At 43.0% G+C, this 13,841-nt stretch overlaps 1 protein-coding gene across 1 annotated transcript in view; it reads right to left on the reverse strand.

The window, feature by feature from the left end:
• WDR72 (WD repeat domain 72) overlaps positions 1-13,841 on the reverse strand; it is a 976,411-nt gene that overhangs the window by 602,431 nt on the left and 360,139 nt on the right. The window contains exons 12-13 of the mRNA XM_086958315.1: positions 8,881-9,101; positions 5,123-5,306 (exon numbers count right to left, since the gene is read on the reverse strand). Of these exons, the coding sequence (XP_086814441.1) occupies positions 5,123-5,306; positions 8,881-9,101 (405 nt within the window). The remainder of the gene's footprint in view (positions 1-5,122; positions 5,307-8,880; positions 9,102-13,841) is intronic.

The raw sequence follows: 13,841 nt of genomic DNA on the forward strand, positions 1-13,841 counted from the left end.
GACCATGAAACCAAAACAAAAGTAGAAAAAAGAGGAGGGAGGCTATGGAAGCCATGCACATATCTGTGTCTCAGTCTGCCGCTTCAAAACACTGAGGTCTGTGAGAAATTCGGTTACTGGTTGACAGCAGTGTGAGTCCGGGTCAAGCTGCCACCACAATCCTTGTCCCGGTGAGGCTCAAGCCAACCCTAAATGAACCAGCACTCAACCTCCTGGTAGTTTGGCATACAGCATTCAGACTTAAGTTAGAGGCAACGTGTAAAGTATTTGTGCACCACCTCAAACAGTATTAGAATGAAAACAACATACAAAAGTGTACCCACACCAATTTAGGAAAAGAATTACTTATAATAGATAAGACAAGACAAAATTACCAAAAATCCAATCAATAGATCTGGAGCTGTGTTATTTTCAAGATTGCACTGGATTGGGACAAAGTCTCAAGTTCGGGCTGGCGGCAATAGAGAGCAGGCGGGCTGCAGGGACCCAGTTAAGCAGGTGAACAAAGTACCTTAAATCCTAGTTTTCAGAGTGATGCAAGGGTCCATGTCAAAGATGCATCACGCAGCCAATGCGATGCATCAGTAACGAGTTGCAGCAAGGTGCGGTGCGAGGGCCTGCCTCATCGGCGAGGATCCAATCGACGAGGCTTCTGATGAGAAGTTCGGCATCAATGATGCTTCATGCAGTCGGAGGGATGTGTTGCTTTTAAGGACCTGCGAGGCTGCGATGCAGAGTCTTGAGTCATCATCGAGAGAGCAGTCGATGGGGAATGCGAGGGCCTGTGATGAGAATGCGTCACACAGAAGCGGTTCCGAAAAGGATATGGGTGGGTGAGGCAATGCAGGTATTTTCGTTGGGTTCGATCCACGTATCAGCAGCAATGCATCAGTTCTACTTGGGGTTGTGCCACATAGCAGATGAGATGCCTTAGTTCAGCTGGATTCACAGAGGTTGGCAGAGCACCATAGGCCCACATCCAAGGGTCCAGGACTGTGGTGGCACCACTTGGCAGGGTAGACTCACAGATGGCAGAGTCCAGGTGTGGGGTTCAAGGTTGTTCTGTCCCTGAGGCTCTAGTCATGAGGCCAGCAAACTAGCTCTTGGCATCACTTTGGGATCCTGGGTTCAGCAGCAGATGCAGGTCCAGGTCTTCTCACCCAGGCAAGAGGGCAGCAGAACAGCCCAGAAAAATAGCAATCCTTCAGAGCAGCAGTCCAACGGAGTTGCAATCTTTGTAGCTGCATAGCTGTCCTCCTTCCAGGCAGAGTATCCACTGATCCAGACACGGTATCAGAGGTCCAATATTTATAGCCAGATGTGCCTTTGAACTAGGGAGAAGATTCTAGAGGCATGCCTTTGAAGTCTGCAGAAGCCCGCCATCCTTGCCCTGGCTCCAGACTTACTACCGGGGGTATGCAGCCTATTCAAGTGTAAAAGTGGTTGTGCCCAGCCTCTCCCTCCCATCATGCCTGTGATTTCCATCCAGACACACCTAAGCTCCCTATTGTGTGCAACTGTCTAGAAGGAATACACAAAGAAAAACTGTCAACTACAGACAGTCATGTAACCCAAAGACAGGGTGCAGGCACCAAATAGCTAAGACAAGAAAAAGCCAACTTTCTAAAAGTGGCATTTTCATGGCAACTTAACTCTGCACACACAGGCTGCAATGGCAGGTCTGAGACATGTTTAAGGGTGCTACTTAAGTGGGGGTCACAATCAGTGCTGCAGGCCCACAATTATCATATAGTTTACAGGCCCTCGGCACAGGTGGTGCCACTTTACTAGGGATTTACTAGTACATTAAATATGCCCATTTAGTATAGCCAATACTACCATGTTTTAAATAGAGAGAACTTTAGCACAAGTTAGCAGTTGTGAAGTGTACAGACTACTAAAGGCAGCAAAAACAAAGTCAGTAAAACAGGAGGGTTTGAGATAAAAAAAAAGTCAAGGGTACAACCACGCCAAGGTGCAGAAAAAAAGTTGCCCGGTGAAATGTGGGTGGCAACCCTCTGATGGAACTTAACGGAGTGAGCATCGTCAGCTATGCCAACGACACTCAGTTAGTGGTGTCCCTTTCTCATCCGAAACAACAACCTGCGGACCTTTACAACTGTCTGACGCAGATACAAGGATGGATGAATAGATCGTCTCTGAAACTCAACGGCTCAAAGACTGACATTCTCCTCCTTGGCCAGAAGGGACCCACTTCACTTCATAACATCTGGCCACCCTGTTTAGGCCCGATCCCAGATCCGAAACCAGAGGTAAAAAGCCTGGGTGTCTGGCTCGATAAGGAATTATCTTTTGCAACACAGGCAAAAAAGGTAGCCGGTACATGTTTTGGACTGCTCAGGTCAATTCGAAAGATCCTGCCCCTACTCCCCCACAACTCTCAAAAACTGCTGATCCAAGGACTGATTCTTTCTAGGCTCGACTTTAGTAATTCCATCGACTTAGGGGCCCCAGAGGCAACCCTGAATAAACTACAAAGGGTCCAAAATGCAGCTGCCCGGATCCTTACTAACACCCCGGCCAGAGCCTCAGCCAAACCAGCGCTGAAGTGTCTCCATTAGACGTTAGAGAACGTGTGATGTTCAAGGCCCTCTGCCTAGCACACAGACTGCTCCAAAACAATGGTCCCCCAAGCCTAAAAAAATTTATCAAACCATACAAAGCTTCTAGATCCCTCCGCTCCGACCAGGAACACCTCATTGTCACCCCCAGAATTAAGAAGGCCCGAACAGGAGGAAGACGTTTCTCGGTTCACACCGCACGTCTCTGGAACGCCTTACCGCACTACCTGAGAACCAAATCCAACTACCTACGGTTCAGGAAGCAATTGAAAACCCACCTCTTCCCTTAAACTGTCTCTCCCCTTCCCTTGCTGACTCCTAGTTGTACTGATTTTAGCGCTGGGATACTTACGGGTGACTACGCGCTCTATAAAATTAAATAATAATAATAATAATAATAATAATAATAATAATGGAGACATCACCCTGGATTAAACACCGGTGCAAAGAGCCAGTAGAGCCCAAGGCAAAAGTTCTAGAAAGAGAAATATCAATATATACATACCTAAACGCCCTCTCAGAGCCTGCTATCTTCATTATATGTAATTTGTTGTTGAATTATGTTTTATTTCATCAATTCAGCGTGAACAGGATCCAAGAGGGCTTAAGAATGATGTGCAGTGATGACACATTGTACAAAGAACAAGCGGACATGGAGTAATAAACAGGTGAATAGAGTAAATAAGTGCTTTTAGAGTCAACACTTCTTGCATGTGTTGACCATAAGAAAACAGGTAGATAGGTGTGCACAAATAATATATACACAGTCGCAAATGGACACAGGGACTAACATACACTTGTCCACTTCTTGTGTGCCAGCTAACGTGGTGTGCATGTTTGGCTACTTGTTTCCTTGGTGTACGCCTATAGTGCTGCTTGGATGTGTATCCACTATAGCACCCCCAAAACCGGGTTTCGCAATACTAGTTTCCTTTGAAGATCAGTGGATCATTAAAATAATTTGTGGGAAGAAGATTACCATATTGGCACAGTCGCATGGATTCCCAAAAATGTGAAACCCTGGTTCTCCACTACATACTAAGCTAATAGGAGAATGTCCAGGTTGCCTGTCAAGACCTCTTAATATAGAGACAACTATTTTAATAATTAGATCTGGGATCAAAGCATGCCACGTTTTCTTTAAAAAACATCTGCATGGACCCCACTGGCACGTCGGACACAACCAAGGAGGAGGAGAAGGATGAATATTGCAGCTGCATTGCTTGAAAGATCCATTCCTGCTGGCAAACAGACTCTGGTGGAGCGATTCTTTCCTATGTTTGAATGACTGTCTATAGGTCCTAATCCTAGAAACAAGACTAAGTGGAGCCCTGCTGTGGCTCTCACAAGATGTTTACACATTGACTGCAAAGTTAAAGGGTATGTGTGGTGAGTTACCTCTCCAATGAAGATCCTGAGGTATGGGAGGTTTGAACAGATTCAGGGTGAGAAGAGGCTGCCGACTATATCACTGGATACCAGATAAAAAGTTTGCTTCTGGAGAGACTGGGAAGACCCATTCCACTTGTGAAAAAGCTCTTACAAACGAATTAAAATGATCTAGGTCCTTGGCAGTCAGTGCAAAAATAAAAACAGGGCTTTAAAACTCTTGCACAAATAACTTTTGCCTGAAAAAATTGGAACACTCTATGCAGCTATTGTCTTATTCCAGCTAAAGAAGTATTTAGCTAAATAACCACCTCACCCCATCCCACATGGTGTGGTCTTTTCTATTCATGCAAATGCTTTACACTAAAGTCTGAACTTACTTTCCAACTGCACATTTTGACTTTGTATCACTGGGACACAATAAGCTTCAAAAATGTTTATAGATTGAAAATGTCACCATTGCCAGGTATTCGGTCTCTCCGGTCAAGAATGCCTGCTGGTCAATTTCACTTGGTCACTTGCACTACTAAACTACCAGCATTGCCAGAGCTGTCGTATTTTACAAATCTGCCCAGCCTGAAGGCCTAGCTTGACACTGCCTTGAGGATTCCTCCACTGCCTTTTGAAAAATTAAATCTGCGTGCAAAGTTAGAAATCATCATTGGAACCTTTAACCACCTCTAATACAACCATGTGAACTTCGAGCTAGCAATATAAATTGATTAAGTTTAATATTCAGATGATATTTCAACAATATTTGACTTTAGACATTTTCCTTTAACTTCATGCTTTGTACATTTGTTTTGCAGGTTTCATTTTCTCTTTCTGTATGTCTTTGGAGCAACTATTTCTTTCATTTTCACTTATATATGGTCTAGAGCTTTAATATATTTAGATACTGAATTATATTGTGATTGGTTGATGTACTGACCACAATCCTTAGAACATTTTTCCCGTGAATTATTTTTCTCTAATAGCTTGCCTGTGGATTGTCCTACAGACTGAGTTTAGCAAAATTTAAACATGTTTCTGCTGCCCTCTTATAAATCAGAAATAGCCTGATCAGAGTTGTCCGATACACGGACAGACCATTCAAATGATAGTTTAGGTAAATGACAGATACAGAAACATATGGAGAAAATGTTGTTTACCAGTTTCAATGTCCCAGACATAAACAGAGCCATCTTCACATGCTACAATTAATAGATCTTCAATAGGATGGTAGTGGATTGTCTTCACAGGGAAAAGATGTTTCCTGGCATGCAAGAGACACGCTCGATCTTGAAGATGCAGGAGGGCCACCGAATGGTCACTATATATGCTGCAAACACTTAACTATTAAAGGAAAAAGGAAAAGGGAGTGGCTACAGGTTAGTAAAATGTGTAGTCCTTAAAAAGATGATAAAATTCAACACAATCTATGTCCCCACAATTTTCTTATATAAAATACACTCACCAAAAAAACACGCAATGTACAATTTGTTTTTAGGAGAGCAACCCCATGAACAAAAACAATCAATTTAAATACACTGAAAACACTCATATGTCAACCTTAGTATAGTGAAATGTGTGCATGTGGTGCATGCAAGGTGTTACCAAATAGTGTGGAATGTTAGTACAATGATTTGGGTTATTGGGTGAATGATGATGATGATGATAGGGGTTGCTGCTAACTATTGCTCCTAGGGCAATAGAAATGTCAAGGACATTTTAATTTCAATTGACATATATTTAAGGGTGTGCAAAAATCCGGTAATTTGCTTTTTTGTAATTATGCAAAAGTTCAGAAAAGTTATGCAAAATTTGCAAAATGCAAATCGGTCACATAGAGCTACATTTAGTGTCAAATATTTACTTGTACTAATTACTGATGAGTGAACACATTTTGCGCTAAAAACACAGTGCAAAGTACAAAAGCACTGCGATTATCGGCTGCTAGTATTCTGTTCCCATATATTCATGGTAAATTCTTTACTCCAATTGCGCATAATTACGCAAAGTGGAATAATGACATCATTTTTGGAATTTCGCTTAACAAGAGTAACACAAAATTCCCAAAATAGCATGAATTATATCATCATAATTTACATTTTGCACAGGTCTATCTATATTTACAGTAGGGACAAGGCCAACAGGTCTGTGAAACACTTTAAAGAGAGTACGAATAGGACCTAATCCACACTTGAGGTCCAGGTGGACATTTTCAAGAAGAACATGCAGAGCTTCAACAGCAAGTTTTCAAGGATAGACAGTTGATGAATGCTGAAAGTACAAACATTTTACATATATGATAACAACATACACAAACAGCATTGGGTTTAGAATACAAACTTTTAAAAGAGGACCAGACCTTGGTAAAAACAAGGCTAGGTGTTAATGTCACAATTTAAAGGAGAAGACATATGCTAATCAGAAATTATAGGGGAGTGCAGGATTTAAGGGGAAAGAAGAAGAGGACAATGTTAATTACTTTCTGGAGAGGGGCAGTTTGAGTTGGAGGGAATTTAATTTCACTCAGCACATATATATAATGAAAAATCTTCCCTTCCCCTTACTCATTTTGGGATTTTCAAGAATTATCTTGGACACAAAAATGTATGGTGCAAGCTCACCCTGCTACAGTCCATCTTTTTCACAAGTGTCCATAATTTTTTCTTTTGTACTGTCCAGGACTGCTGGTATGTCTGAACTCTGGGACGAGGCGGCCTGTTAAATGGCACACACAGCCAGGGCTGTGCCCTAAACACAATTAACCAGTTTTGCTAAAGAACAGAGCTTGGTCAAACACCAAGGCACAAAAACTGGTCTAATATAGCCTTGTAGCCCGCCGTAGCGGGCTATACCGGCTATTAAAGGCCCGCTGAATCGTTAAAGGACCGAGCCGAAGGGGAGGAACTTTAACGAGACAGCGGGACTTTAATAGCCGGTATAGCCCTGCTATGAAGGGCTATAAGGCTATTAGAACATTCTGCCACTAGAGGGCAGAATGTTCTAACAAATTAAACAAAGGGTTCTCGAAGCTCGGGGGGATATAAATCCCCTCGAGCTTCGAGAAGCCTTTGTAGAACATTGGAATGTTGCTCTGCGGGCCTTTACCGGCCCGTAGAAGCAGGGAGCACTCCATTGTCTGCAATGGAGCTACCAACATTCCAAAGTTCTAATGGTCCTTAATAGCAGCAAAAAGGTTTCCGAAACGCACAAGTGGAGCATAAAACCAAGTAACAGAATGAATGGCAGTGATTAGTAAAAGCTCCAGCACATATAGTTTAATTTTTTTAAATTATGATTGAGAAATTTCTAGAATACTTTTTCATGGAATATGCCTAAATAAGCAAAATAAATTTAATTGGTAGGCATTGCTGTCTTATTTCATATGCCCAGAAAAACACTTTTGATGTGGGTAATTAATTACTGCTTCTTGGAAAATATGTTTTCACCTGCTCGCTTTCTTCTGTAGCCTGGTGGACTCCCTTAAGCTGAGCTTCAATGGAAATCTTAGCATCCCATCCTCCCTCTGGCTGGGAGAGGAATGAATGGCCACATATCATGTAGTCTCCTGGAATAATGGATTTCTCAGCAGATACCCGTTCTACTTTTACTTTAAGGTGGCATAAACTGGTGTTGCTGTCAGTAATGCTACAATGCAAATACATGCAATTTTACGGTTGCACCACTACATCACAATCTCACTAAGATATGTCCCTGTACATTGATGACAGATGGAAATACAGAGCTGCGGCCAAGTATGGGTTGAGAAGCCAAAGCAGCCTGGATGATGTTCTATCTCACGCACTGAATGATCAAAACTGACACTCTACAGAAGGGTTTTGCAGGAGGGTGTTTTAATCTTTCAATCATTTTTTTTATTGTGACCTAATGATTTGATTTCCAGCTAATTGCTCTCAATATACTAACTAACAGGTCCACAGGTCTTACTGGGAGTTCAAAACATAAACACCTAACAGATTCTTATATTTCATGTACTTGTATTGTGCCCAGTAGCACAATTTATGCTCAGCAAACAATCAAACTCTGTGCCTTTAAAAAAAAAGTGTGCTGCTGACTCACAGGTCCCTCAATGCTGGGTGACCCGAGGCTTCTCTCGCTGGGGACTCAGTAGCAGCTCCTTTAGTCAATATCATGTAGAGCACTGCACCCTAAACTGGACACTCTAGCCATAGATACCAATAGATGTGCACGGCATATCAGGCACGCCATCACATTCAGCTGATCTGAATGATGAAATACTGCTTCATTTGGACTAACTCGGTAAGCCTGACGACAATGTGTTTCTCCCTACCTTGTCCTCTGAGGCTTTAAAACGGTAATTCTAATAAAACGAGATTTAGCTAAGAAGAAAAAGCTTTAAGACCTTAGGAAATACTTATTCTAGTCGCTGTATATAATAAGGAAACACCAATATCAAACCAGGTTTTCTGTCCTTTGCTTAGCTGATAACTGCTCGTAATGATTAATACAAATTTTAATTTATGCGATTTGAAAAAAGCTGGCCGACTGACATGTTGTGGCAAATAAATGCTTGTGTTTTAATTTTCTTGGTGGTGGTTTAAATCTAAATCTACTCAAAATTAGTGTTAGAGCAAAATACAAGTATATATAGAAGTACAGGGTAAATTATTTTTGGACAAGACACAAATATCGAAGATAGAGTTAATTTGGTGTTCTAAAAGCTGAAGCCATTGTCACATTTTTCAGGACTGATCCATGAGATAGGACTCGTTTACCCTTGTCATTTTAGAGCAATAATTTTAGCATGGAATTCTGAAACTCTGACACCCAACCAGCACATATTAATTGAAAGTTAAAATTTAAAATCAGATCTAAGTCAACAACGTAGAAAGGCAAGTCGAGTAGAGTAGTGTGGTTCACGCCGCCCAAGAGCACTTACTGTGTAATCACCGGATGGTAACAGCAGCTCCACCACTGGGCCAGTTTGCAGCCCAAACGTGTGCAACATCTCGCCAGTGAACAAGTCCCACCAGACTACACGAGCATCCTGGCCACCTGACACAAGCCAGCTTTTATCAAATTTGTCAGATTTGATGTGTGGGTAAAGAAGACATGTAACACTCCGGCTATGACCTTCAATGATCTTATGAGGCAGTGACCCTGAAACAAAACAGAGAAGAAAACATGATGGACTATTTCTATTTTCGAAAGGAAATACCATCCGTTCTTCAAGAGAGGGCCAATTTCTTTTTAGATTAGCTTTCTTAAAATGAAGCATCTTAAAATGGTGCAGAATTTATTTATGTAGTTTGATATATTGTTTTTATTTTTTTTAGCGTTTACAGCAACAACAACAAAAATGACTGAAAAAATGTATCTCCAATATGAAGCGCATAGAAATGGCAACCCTGAAAATAGCATACCTTCAAGTACAACTGATTCGATTAAAAAGAACACTTTCCTAGAGATGTTTTCCGTGTTTCGAAAAGTCACACACACTTTTAACATAGATGAGTAAATATTTGTAATATAGTGCAAAATATAAGCTTTGATGAAATCTGTTACATGGCGACAAATGAGGTTTTAGAAGGATAGAATAAGCCAAGAAATATGACGTATCAACCAAACTAGAGAACTTCCAAAGCGCTCAGATGTATCAACTCAATAAAGTCTATAATGCATATTTTGATATTTTGGTGCTCAGAGCAATGAATGACATCCCCTCTCACTGCCCTTAAATAATATATCCATTTTTGCAATTGTCCCACCAGGAAATGTTTTATTTGCTCAATCTATGGTGTAGCGCACCAATATGCACTAAAGCGATACAAGAGGCTAATGGTGTATTTTAAATTAATTGATTGCTGTCTTCTCTCATCAGTCCACCTGAGGGGCTGCGGAGGTCCCCAGCACCCAAGATACACGTTGCGGGTGTGTTGGGCTTCCCGAATGTACCTCGGTATGTCAGCAGTTAGTCGATGTCCTCCGAGGTGGGAGTCAGTGCTGTGGGGAGAGGTCAATGTGGGTGGAGTTTTCGATGACAGGATCACTCACATGAGAAACTTGAACCACGTTATCCTTCGATTAAGGTAAGAAGTTTCCAAAAGAGGACAACAGATCAGAACTTATACATCTAGATTGCCTGATACTAGTGTTGGCTCGCAGAGGTAACACTGTGGGGCGGTGAGGAGGGCAGGGCTGTGTGGGGGTAGTGGAGTCCGACATACGACGGCATATATATTTTATTTCCGTTCACCTTTGCCGTCGTATGTCGGACTCCACTACTCCCCACCCACCCCCGCCGCTGCCCCGCCTTACCGCCCCACAATGTTACCTCTGTGAACCACCACTGCCTAATACAAATTAGCATAATAACGCTATCTGGTACCTTAGATGATTATTTATTTTTTAAGATGTGCTTAACCCTTTCGATGCTAGGGACGGAACGGTTCCATCACGAGCGCCGGTTGGGCTGTGCTTATGACGGAACCGTTCCATCACGGCAACTCCGTTTCTTAGAACCTTCAGCACAGCGCGAAAATTCGCGCCACACTGATGGTGTTAATTTAGCTCAAAGTTGTGAGCTATATCGTATATTTCTCTGTTAGAAAAATATGCATTTACTTTTGAAGCTTTGCTTTGTGTCTCGGAAAAGGATGACATGTCAATATTAAATTCAAGACTTCAAGATCATTTCATTTTATGTGATCTTAAAAATTAATGGTCTTAATTGAAGTTCAATTTTATCAGCCTCATGACTGAAGACAAAGGGGAGCAACAAATGGAGAGCACATGAAAATCAACCTTATCATTACAGGGTTAATGCTTAAACTTAAGTCGCCCAAGGAAACTCAAAGCTATAGTGCTCATCTTTGATGCAATTGCAACAGCATTTATTTCTACAACTTCACAATCCATCACCTCCAGCACCGTCTACATGTGAAATAAAATATATAAGCATGGTTGAAGGCATATTCCTGATTTCAGATCTTTAACAGATTTCCCGCACTTCCCATATACACACCTAAAGGTAAGGAAATATATTATTTTCTCAACAAACCTTTGTGACTGTTATACAGTTTGGAACTTCATGAATTTCCAAAGCTAGTCACCTGCAGAAAACTTCAGCTATAGGTGAAAGTCGATGCAACATCAAACAGGGAAGCCCGTCAAGGTATTAGTCTACCCTGGCTTTGGGCTGGAATGGGGGTTGTGTTGGCCGTGGCCCTTTTTGTAGGATAATCCCCAAACTGTTTGCCTTCCTCCTGTATATTTTCTGACCTGTTTGTTGGTTTTATGACTCTGGGCACTTTACACTGCTGATCAGTGCTAAAGTGCATGTGCTCTTGCTTTTAAACTTGGATGGATGGATATGTCCACACTTGTTTGGCATATATTTTATTTACCTGTAAGTTCCTTGTACAGTGGTATCTCATATACCCAGGGCCTGTAAATTAGATGCTTCTAGTGGGTCTGCAGCAATGCTTGCGCCAACCACCAAAGTAGCCTTTCACACCTGTTTCAGGCCTCTGCAGGGCCTGTGTGTGCATTTTACTGCCACAGTGATGTGGCATTTAAAGTGGGTGCCACATCTGAAACTCAACTTTTACTAGATCCCCTAATTAGGCCCTGGGTAGCCCTGTGGGAAAATTGCTGTATGGGTATAAGGTACGACATGTGCCTTTGCTGTGTGGCCTATTTGGTTTCTCACTGCTGTGAGGCTGCCCTCTCATAGGATTGCATTTTGAATTCCCTGATATGTGCTTCTGTGGTAATTTCTCATATGAAAGGGGTAGCCTGGCCCTGTTTGGTATGTTTGGAACAGCAGTGATAAATGCTGCTTATTGGTGAAAGCAGATTTGTTATTACAATTTTAGAAATGCCACTTTTAGAAGTGTTTTAAAAGACTACAGGAGTACGACCTGTCAACCACGTCTGGATTGGGGTAGGTAATCAGAATAAGCAAACAGTATCCCTACTGGTCTTACTAAAAGGCAATTAAGCATGTATGCATCAAGCATTACTGAAACAGAGACAAGGAGACTCAATGAACTTTTTCAAACGGGCTCATGGCATCGTATAATTAAAGAAAAATAGAGAGGTACAGTAGTAATAGCACTGTAACTAAATAAATAACAAAGCAACCCAAATTGGACTTGTTGCTCAGCATGTACAGGTGACACAAAAGATGGCGACGCAAGTGACAATTGTGGTCAGCATATATGGCGCATAGTGACTGGTGCTCAATTATATACAGTGAATAGCAAAAACAATGTGGCTCCAGATAAATTACAAAGCGAGACTTTTCAAAAATTTTGCAGGATTTGTTTGGATGAGCCACATGAGGGGCTGCGCCATTTATTGCGCTGAACTGTCGACGACGTTTCGATCCTCTTTGTTTGGGATCATCTTCAGGACTAGGTTGTGATAGGAAAACGGTGCTGTACAGAGAGGAAGGGAAAAGGGTAAGGTGGGGTAGGAGGAGGGAAGGCGTTCGCGCTTGGGATGGTCAGGGAAGCGTTGTAAGAGCATGGAGGAAGTGGGTCCAGGTAAGGAAGGGTGGAGAGGATGGAAGGATGCGGATTGTCAGGGATGAGCGGGGATATCACGGCCAGAGATCTATATGTCATGTGGGGGTGGCAGTAGTGGCTGGAGTCCTTGGTGTCCCCAATGTGTGGTAGTGGTTGAAGAGGTGGACTAGGGTGGCGGCAATGGAAGGGAGAAAGTAGGATGAAACAGATCGTCAAATGCCATAATGTGAATGGGGATGCAATGTGGCAATGTATAGTAAATGCCCTTTAATAAATATGAGTGACCAGTGAAAGATTGAGCAGATAAATGTGGGCGCCCAGTGCCGTGATGTGAGTGGGGGCACTGTACAGAAAATCGCTGGTGAGTATGGATAAACACGATTACCCGAGGGGAACCGTTCAAGGATGAGAAGGCGGGAGTGTCAGGGGGGCGAGGGCACTAGAGCCGTGTAACCCACGTGAACGAGAGCCGCAGGGAGAAGGGGCGTGAATCACTAAGCGCATGGAGGCAGAGCACGAAATGTACCTAGATTGGTCTCGGATAAGACCGAAGGGCGTGAGTTGATTGGGCATCCAAGGTCGCGTCGAGTGCGAGCCTGAGAGTGGGGGAGACTTTCTTGGGTGACTCAGCGCGGGGCTGAATAGAGCTAGGCTGCGTTTAGAGCGGTGGGAGGAGTTGTATCAGGCCTGAATAGGGCTGTGTCTGACTTTCACAATGCTGACTCTGCTTCCCCTGGGTGTTGTGTGCCAGGGATTGGGATTGAATGAGGGTTTGGAGCACTTCTGAAAGTTGTTTTAAGTGCTCCCAGAACTAAGAGTTTTGGACTATGAGTACAGGGGGTGCTTTTAGACATTGCTTGGACCTTTAAGCAGATGCTGCTGACTTTACAGACTGCACCTTGCCAGAAGGAACTGCTCTGCTTTCAGGTGGAACCGCCATTGAACTCCCTTGTCTGTTTGTGCTGACCGGTGCCTGCTGGTTAAAATAAGGACTACCTGCTTCCCTACAAGAACTGTATGTGCTGGCCTGCTGCACTCATGCTTGGTACCCCCAGTAATCTCCCAGGGTTTGGTGGCCAGCCCTGTGTGATTGGGAAACTTAGCGCATGGAGAGCGATTGATTGGACAATTTCTAGCTCACTTGCTCCTGGCTCCCAGCAGCGCATGGCCAACGCTGTTGTGTGCCCCTGATTTTCTTTGTCAGCAGTGAGAGTGTGGTTTACTCTCCCTGCACCTAGCGCATTATATGCGCTTTGATGTCTGCCTGGTGGCCGCACAGGAAACAAGGCATGTACTGCAAGGTGCCAAGGGAGGGGAGAGCTTGAGCATGGAAGTATGCTACCCCTCCCTGACCTCCAGTGAGTGTGCC

Source organism: Lissotriton vulgaris, chromosome 2_1 (genome assembly GCF_964263255.1).
Source record: "Lissotriton vulgaris chromosome 2_1, aLisVul1.2, whole genome shotgun sequence".
NCBI classification, from domain to species: Eukaryota; Metazoa; Chordata; class Amphibia; order Caudata; family Salamandridae; genus Lissotriton; species Lissotriton vulgaris.